Below are 8,649 nucleotides of genomic sequence, written 5' to 3'. Positions count from 1 at the left end.
TGGCAACTCAGGCAGCAGCCACATTGAATCAAGATACTCTTATTCTGATTCCTCTTCCAATCCACACCTAGATAATGGTGCTGCTTACCTCGGAGTTCCACTCTTCTCCTACAAGGATCTTAAAGAAGCAACAAACAACTTTGACCATAACAAAGAACTTGGAGATGGAGGCTTTGGCACTGTCTACTACGGTAGGTTACTCAGATACTGCCCTCCCTAATTTATATACTAAATTTGTGCTCCATAACTTATGCTTAGATAATTAAAACCCAGGGAAACTCCAAGATGGAAGAGAAGTTGCTGTGAAGCGCTTGTATGAACACAACTACAGGAGAGTAGAGCAATTCATAAATGAAGTTCAGATCCTAACACGTTTGAGACACAAAAATCTTGTGTCTCTCTATGGCTGCACTTCGCGCCACAGCCGCGAACTGCTGCTTGTATATGAATATATTTCTAATGGCACGGTTGCTTGTCATCTCCATGGCGAATCAGCCGAGCGCAGCTTACTACCTTGGTCTACAAGAATCAAAATTGCCATAGAGACTGCTACTGCATTGGCTTATCTTCATGCTTCTGACATCATTCACCGTGATGTGAAGACCAACAACATTCTCCTTGACCATAACTTTACTGTCAAGGTTGCAGATTTTGGCCTTTCAAGACTATTCCCCATGGACGCAACCCATGTATCCACCGCGCCACAAGGGACTCCTGGTTATGTTGACCCTGAATATCACCAGAATTACCAGCTTACTAGCAAGAGTGATGTGTATAGTTTCGGAGTTGTGCTCATTGAGCTAATATCATCCATGCCTGCAGTTGATATGAACAGGGATAAGGATGAGATTAACTTATCAAATCTAGCCATGAAGAAGATTCAAAATAGTGCAATTATTGACTTGGTTGATCGTTCTCTCGGTTTTGATTCAGACAATAAGGTAAGGAGAATGATAGTTTCGGTGGCGGAGTTGGCTTTTCAGTGTTTGCAAAGAGACAAGGAGTTGAGACCTTGCATGGATGAAGTCTTGGATGAACTGAAGAAGATTGAGAGTGGCAAGGATCATGCAGAGCTTCAAGAGGAAGCTGATGTTGATGGTAATGAAGTTTCTCACAATAAGATTGTACATTCACTTCCACCACCATCACCTGAATGGGATGAAGTTGGATTATTGAAGCATATGAAGATACCACCACCTTCACCAATCACTGTCACTGATAATTGGGAAAGTAAATGCACCACGCCCAGCATCAGTGCTTAGTTAATCATATAGTACTACTCTGTTACCAATTGTTCATACTCCATTTTTACTATATATATAAGCTTTCAAGTCTTAGTTGTAACTCATTGTGTCAAAGGATCATCATCTCTCTCTTTTTTTATCTACTTGTACAGTAGTTTTTAATAGGATGTTCATTGGTTAATATTAAACGGCCCGTTGTAATTAAGCAGAGTTAAATTGAAAGGCAGATGGAAGCATTGCGTTCGAATATTGCAATATCCTTATGCGGATGTACATCTATAATTTTGCTCCGTTGGAACAATATTTAAGTGTAGAAAATTGTATATGTTTTTTCACGTTTCATATTGTTATTATTACTGATGGTAATCAGTGGCTAAGAGAAATGAGGTTGAATTTTAGCCATTTTTTACTGAATATTGATTTTTGTTTTTTTTTAAAAAATTTTAGGAGATAATTTTGCTTTTGTCTCATAACAAGTCAAGAGACATTTTCTTTTTGTCTCGTAATGGGTTAGGAGATATTTTTCAAATTTTTGTCCAACGCAACAGAAATAGAATAGGAGTAAAAGAGAAAGAGAGAATCATACCCAGATGTATCCTGGTTCAACTGCTAAGTACAATGCAGCCTACATCCAGTCTCTATCACAATAGTGACGGAATTTCACTATAAGCATCAGATTACAAACACCAATTCTTCTCTAGGATCTACCCAATCCTATCTGAGACAAATCTAGATTCTATTCCCAAATCTGAACTTGACTTGAACTCCTACCAAGTTTTCAACCGTAAAGTGCTAACCCAACTTGCAAGGAATTCCCACAGGATCATGAAACACAACATATAGATGTACAAAGAAACTCTGAGACATTTATGACTTTTTCTCTAGTATTGATCACTGCCTTTTTTCTCTCACTGGCTTTTTTTACAAATCTCACTATTTTTGCCTTTTATCATGAGACCTAGACTGACAACACTAAGAAAAAGAAAACAGAATGAAACTCATTGAAGGAGAAGAACTCAGGAAGCTTGGGTAGTTATGAGAACTCTGTGCTTTCTCTCCTTTATCTCAACTCTTGGCCGTTCACCCTTAATATAGAAGGGGAAGCTTCCAAGGTTAAAACCGGTTCAACCAAGCAACTTCTTCTCTAACTCAGAGTAGCAGCGGTTTGGACAGAGAGAAGAGAGATAGAAAACCGAAACAGAACCAACATGCATGTACCTCTCTCAACCCTTTTCATCAAACTTCTTCAATTTGAGCCTTTCGTCTTGACTTTGGCCCCAAGAATAAATTCCAACCCTTGATGAATCTTTGACCCAGGAGTGCTTCTTTCGTTCCATTTTTGCTTCTTCCTATCCGTAGCTTCAGAGGCTAGCTTCCTTCTCTGATAAACAAAAATTGAAATGAACTTTTGCAACTGAGATCTTTCTCTCTGATAGAGGCGGATTGCTTCTATTTTCGACAAGAAAAATCTTGAAGCTCTTCAAATCTTGTCTTCAATGGCAAAGATCTTGCCATGCCTTGCTTTGGATCTTCCTTCTTCATAGGCTTTCTTCCTCCTATCTTTTTCTTCCATTATGCTTTACTGTAACTTTACTTCTCTTCATAACTTCTATTTTCTTTTTTTCTGATTGAAGTGACCGAATACAAAGAGAGAAGAAAGAGAAGAGATAAGGAAGAAAGCTTTTGGTGGAAGCATTAAGTGGAATTAAATCAAATTGAATTCCCACTTCTATTCCCCAAGACATGTGAAGCTTTCAAAGCACATTAAACTCAATTGAATTTTAGCTTTCAGTTACCAAGCATAAAGTCACGTGTCAGACTTTTGGTTACTAAGGAATAAAGTTAATTGAGTTGAAAATAACTAAGGCATGGAGCAACGAAGCATGCTTTTGAAATCCTTGGGCCACTTTGAGTTTCTTTGCCTTTTAGCCACATGAAGTGAACAATTAATATTAGGTCTTGAGAGACTTGGGCTCCTTTGGTTTCCTTTCTCTTTTAATATTTAGCCACTTAAAGAGAACAACAAGTTAATACTCAAAATGACTTCTGAAATTTGACTCCAAACGTAATTTAGTTCTTAAATTTTTAATTGACACAAATTGTACTTTGAAATTTTGACTCGTACTTCAATTTGGCTCTTTCAATGTTTTCCGCCACAAAAAAACTGGCTTGGCCATTTTAAATGACACGTGGCACTGTAATGGGTAGATGACATGGTTAAAATTTTCAAGGCATCAATTTAACCACTCACAATTTGAACATAAAACCTAGCGCATCCCCAATTCTCCCAAATCGTAGGAAGAGTTTTGCAGGAAGCTTTGGAGCAACAATTTGCCACTTGGTGAAAATCTCAAAACCACCATCATCAAGATTCTTTGAAACCTTAAAGATGGTAACTGTTGATAGAACTTGGACAAGCTTGATCTTCCATGCTGTGATGACACCAAAGCTTGAACCTCATCCGCCTCTTATGGCCCAAAACAGATCTTTCCCCATTGTTCTTCTGTTCAGTATCGTCTCATTAACATTGATTATCTGTGCATCGATCACATTATCAGCTGCTAGGCCATATTTCCTGAAGATGGTTGCCAAATCCATCTCCACTCAAGTGTCCTCCAATGCCAATTGTAGCGCAACTCCCAGCAGAGAAGCCATGAACCTTGTTTCTATTCGCAATTGCGTAGTAGAGTTCTCTCAGAGTAGTACCTGATTAAACCCACGCTGTTTTGTCTTCCATGTTAATGGTACTTCATAATATGATATTCGCCTTTTTCATTTTAATAAATATTTAAAATATTTAATTCCTAAAATACTCATAATGAAAAAGAGATGTCAAAATGCACATGTCCGTCATCAAAAAAGAAAATGCACATACCCACTTTGTGAAAGATCCCCGCAAAATGGAATTGAACTTCAAATTATATGTAGCAGGATGTCAGAAACGAGTTGCAGAAATTTGCATTTTTTTTCTTCCATTTTACAAGAGATTGAATTTTAGTTTTTTTATGTGATTTTTAAATAATTTTTTAAGGATTCTTTTAAAACTTTAGAATAAATGTATAAATAGTATGTTAAATACAAAAATTATTTGTCACTAACAAAAATTAAAATTTATCTATTTTGTGTCTTAAGAAGACATGTTAAGTTTATAAATTAATAAATTTTTTATTGAAAATATGAAAAAATTTAAATTTTTCATGTATTTATTTTATATTTATTAAATAAAAATATTGAAAACTTTTAACTTTTTTATATGTAGCAGTATGATGTCAAGAGTGAGCTACAGAAATCTGCATTCTTTCTCTTTCATTTTGCAAGAGATCGAATTTTAGTTTTTTTATGTGATTTTTAAATAATTTTTCAAAGATTCTTTTAAAATTTTAGAACAAATGTATAAATAGTATGTTAAATATACATATTATTTGTTACTAATAAAAATAAAAGTTTATCTATTTTGTGTCTTAAAGAGACATGTTAAGTTTATAAATTAATAAATTTTTTATTGAAAAAATGAAAAAATTTAAAATTTTCATGTATTTATTTTATATTTATGAAATGAAAATATTTAAAATTTTTTAATAATAAATTTATCATGTGTACTTAGGACACACATTAACTACTACGATTTGGGGGAATTGGGACTGCGCTAGTTTTTATGTTCAAATTGTGAGGGGTTAAATTGATGCCTTAAAAAATTTGGCCATGTCATTTAACCATTATAGTGCCACGTGTCATTTAAAATTGCCAAGTCAGCTTTTCGGTAACGGAAAACATCGGAAGGGCCAAATTAAGACACGGGTCAAAATTTCAAGGTATAATTTAAGTCAATTAAAAATTTAAGGGCTAAATTGCGTCAAAGGTCAAAATTTAGGAGTCATTTTGAGTATTAACTCAAAGAACAACTATTATTGGACTAAATATGTTTAGTAACCAAACTGGACTTTCATCACTTATACCAAGATAACAATTTTATTTTTCTTCCTGCACACTAACAAAAATATCAAATAACCCATTGAAAACATATAATAATTTAATAATTTTTTAATTAATATTTTAATAATATTTGATCATCATTTTAATTAGATACAAATTTTCCAAACTCAACAGATATTGTTGTTAATAAATAATAATGTAACAAAAAATGACATGCAATAATATAATACAATACCAGACACTACGTACCTTTTTACATTAAATTCTTGTTTGGCCAGTGTTCCTGGCTTGACTTGACTAGATACGTATGCACCGCCCCTCGTATTGTGGCCTCACAAAGGAAAACTTAAGTAAGCATTGGCTGAAAAGGAATGTTAGTAAAGTGCTAAGATATTCTTAATTCTGTCTTTTGTCTTCATAAAGCAGGCTAATGAATTACAATAGACTAGATCTTATACCGTTACCACCAATGCCAAATAAATGGGAACTCCAGGCTCCAATGCAACACATGACTATGTCAATTCAGCACGCGTTTTTGCCAATCTTATTATTATATGAATCCACTTTTATTTTGTGAACCTAATTTTGGATTTCGAAACCAAACGAAAGTACATGTATTTGGGTGTATAAGATGAGTGAGTTTCCGTGATTGTGCGCATGTGGTGTTTTGGTCAAAAGCTTTTAAAAAAAAATGTGGGAAAGATTTGGTGGGTCATTATTGTTGATGTTTGATTAACATAGATTACTCTGTTCTACTTTTCATAGAGTCTTCCATACCCATTTTTCAAGTCAAATTGCGTATCAAAGTTGCTGTTTTAGACAAAGTGATACATTTATATATTGTGAACATAGCACTAAGACTCAAAAGTTAAAACTAGTTGTTTATGTTGGTCATACGGGGATGGCTCCACTTCATTTCTTGTTCTTTTCCTTCTTGTTTTCTCTCATTCTACTGATTGTTACTGCTGGGAACCATGAAAACTGTCCAAGCTCCTTTACTTGTGGAAAACTTGGGACTTTCCGGTACCCATTCACCATGGCAGAGCATCCTGAGTGTGGGTTGTTACCAATTCAAGGCTGCCTCCTCAGTGCTACTTCACCAAAATTGATCCAACTTGGCAACAATAGCAAAAGCGTGAACCTTACTGCTGTAGTTGAGACCAATAAGATCATTACAATCTATGATGATGGCTTCCACACAAGTTTGGATCACAACAAATGTGACACTTTGCACAATAATTACACCCTTCCTCCACCTTCTCCATTTTTGTCTATGTATATCAAGTACAATGTAACTCTCTTCAAATGCAATCACAACCTTAGTACCAAGCCCCCTTCCAATTATGTTAATCTAGGATGCCGCGTCTCCTACGGCTATGAAATCTATTATGATAGATCCAATACCAATCCTGATCAAGAGGCGGCCGGAGTTTTTTCCGGCTGCTCGGTTGTCCAGTTTGCTTCAAAAGACTCCACCAATACCAAAGACGTTTTGTCCTTCGTTTCTGCTGAGATGGTTCTTGAAATAGTATTATCTCATGACTGTGATGACTGCTTCAATCACAGAGGAGGCCTTTGTAGACTTGACAACAATAACCACTTTTACTGCCACTTAGGTAACATTAACACCATTATTTATAGCATCTTTTTAGCTTTACTGCGTTAGTTTAATTAATTTGTAAAGTTCACTTCATCTGCAGATCCCAAGAGCAATAAAGCCTTGAAGATCGGACTCGGAATAGGTAACATTACATCACTCTTGAATCTTTAAAGATTTGTCAAGATTAAGATCAAGATATTGGATTTCTCCACCACAGGTTTAGGTGTTGGTGTCACCCTGCTATGCATTTTGATCCTTGTATACTTGTTTAGACGAAAACATGGTCCTTCAGATCTTCAATACCAATCAAGAAGCACACACAGTGATTTGAATGATCTCTCTAGAAATGCAGACCCAGAAAGCGGAAGGGACTACTTTGGAGTCCCTCTCTTCTCTCACGAGGAGCTCAGTGAAGCTACAAATAATTTCCATCACTCCACCCAAGTTGGACATGGAGGCTTTGGAACTGTTTACTATGGTAATTCCTATACATAACATGCTTGATTTAATGTTTATAGAGATTATTAAATAAACTAATGATCTCTTACAAAAACAGGAAAACTGCGAGATGGACGGGAAGTTGCTGTGAAGCGCCTCTATGATCACAACTACAGGAAAATGGAACAGTTTATGAACGAAATTGAGATCCTTACTGGCATGCGCCACAGAAACCTTGTGTCCCTCTATGGTTGCACCTCACGCCACAGTCGAGAATTATTGCTTGTGTATGAGTATGTTTCAAATGGAACTGTTGCTGCTCATCTCCATGGTGATTTAGCAAGGAGTGAAACACTGCCATGGAACATAAGGATGAAGATTGCCATTGAGACTGCAAGTTCATTGTCATATCTCCATGCCTCTGACATCATTCATCGTGATGTTAAAACCAATAACATTCTCCTTGACCACCATTTTTGTGTTAAGGTTGCGGATTTCGGCCTTTCAAGACTCTTCCCCAGTGATGTAACCCATGTCTCCACAGCACCACAAGGGACTCCAGGCTACGTTGACCCTGAATATTACCGCTGCTACCAGCTTACTAGCAAGAGTGATGTTTATAGTTTCGGAGTGGTGCTCATTGAGCTTATATCTTCTAAGCCTGCTGTTGATATGGACAGGCACAAGGATGAGATTAACTTGTCTGATTTAGCCATAAACAAGATTCAAAACAGTGCATTTAGCGAGCTGGTAGATCCTTCTCTTGGTTTTGATTTGGATAGTGAGGTAAAGAGGATGATAGTTTCCGTGGCAGAATTGGCTTTTCAGTGTTTGCAACGGGATAGGGCATTGAGGCCTTCCATGGATGAGGTTTTAAGGGCGCTGATCATTATTGAAAGTGGGAAGATTAAGGATGAAGCTGAAGAGGTAGAGGCACATGTACATACACCCCCATCCCCGATTTTTGAACAGCATGATGCTGCTGAAAGAATCAAGTAGGTCTAATGTCAGCGGTTAATATGAGTTACAGAGCCATAGCTTGTGGATATATATCATGCTGATTGCTTCACTGCATTATTAATTTATTACATATTCTTGGTCCCGTACATAACACTCACTTTGATTCTTCATATATTTCGAGCATACATTTTATTTAATTTGTTGTTTTTGTTGATAAGATGATCGGATTATGTTGCATCATATCATTTCAAGTCTTTATTATTTGGCGCTTACCTTACACAATATTTAACTAATCAAAACCAGAATGACTTAAGATGACTTCTTACCAATTATTAAAGCTGAATAGGGGTAAGAAGACACTAAACAAAATAACAAATAGTGTTTGATTTTTTTTTTTTTTGTTTCTCACGACATCCTTCAACCGAGCAAGTCACGGACTAATCAGCTGCAGTATTGAGTTTCATTTAAGAGTTT

At 36.1% G+C, this 8,649-nt stretch overlaps 2 protein-coding genes across 2 annotated transcripts in view; both read left to right on the top strand.

The window, feature by feature from the left end:
* Window positions 1-1,574, top strand: part of LOC107618275 (LEAF RUST 10 DISEASE-RESISTANCE LOCUS RECEPTOR-LIKE PROTEIN KINASE-like 1.2) — a gene marked incomplete in the record, with an annotated part of 10,874 nt that extends 9,300 nt beyond the window's left edge. The window contains 2 exon segments of the mRNA XM_016320290.2: window positions 1-191; window positions 274-1,574. Coding sequence (XP_016175776.1) covers window positions 1-191; window positions 274-1,262 — 1,180 coding nt within the window.
* LOC107618700 (LEAF RUST 10 DISEASE-RESISTANCE LOCUS RECEPTOR-LIKE PROTEIN KINASE-like 1.1) lies at window positions 5,824-8,445 on the top strand. Its single transcript, XM_021111086.1, has 4 exons — window positions 5,824-6,793; window positions 6,878-6,919; window positions 6,995-7,255; window positions 7,334-8,445. Exons 1-4 carry the CDS (start codon window positions 6,079-6,081, stop codon window positions 8,212-8,214), a joined length of 1,899 nt encoding a protein of 632 aa, XP_020966745.1. The 5' UTR covers window positions 5,824-6,078; the 3' UTR covers window positions 8,215-8,445.

This window comes from Arachis ipaensis, chromosome B09 (genome assembly GCF_000816755.2).
Source record: "Arachis ipaensis cultivar K30076 chromosome B09, Araip1.1, whole genome shotgun sequence".
Classification (NCBI taxonomy): Eukaryota; Viridiplantae; Streptophyta; class Magnoliopsida; order Fabales; family Fabaceae; genus Arachis; species Arachis ipaensis.
Note: the sequence above shows the minus strand (reverse complement) of the source record. Positions and strands in the feature narration are given on the sequence as shown.

Excerpts from the sequence above, each read along its gene's own strand:
- LOC107618700 (XM_021111086.1), top strand. The coding sequence starts at position 6,079 with ATGGCTCCACTTCATTTCTTGTTCTTTTCCTTCTTGTTTTCTCTCATT. Across the intron at positions 6,920-6,994 it reads GAAGATCGGACTCGGAATAG|GTTTAGGTGTTGGTGTCACC; the intron begins GTAACATTACAT and ends TCTCCACCACAG. Across the intron at positions 7,256-7,333 it reads CTTTGGAACTGTTTACTATG|GAAAACTGCGAGATGGACGG; the intron begins GTAATTCCTATA and ends TTACAAAAACAG.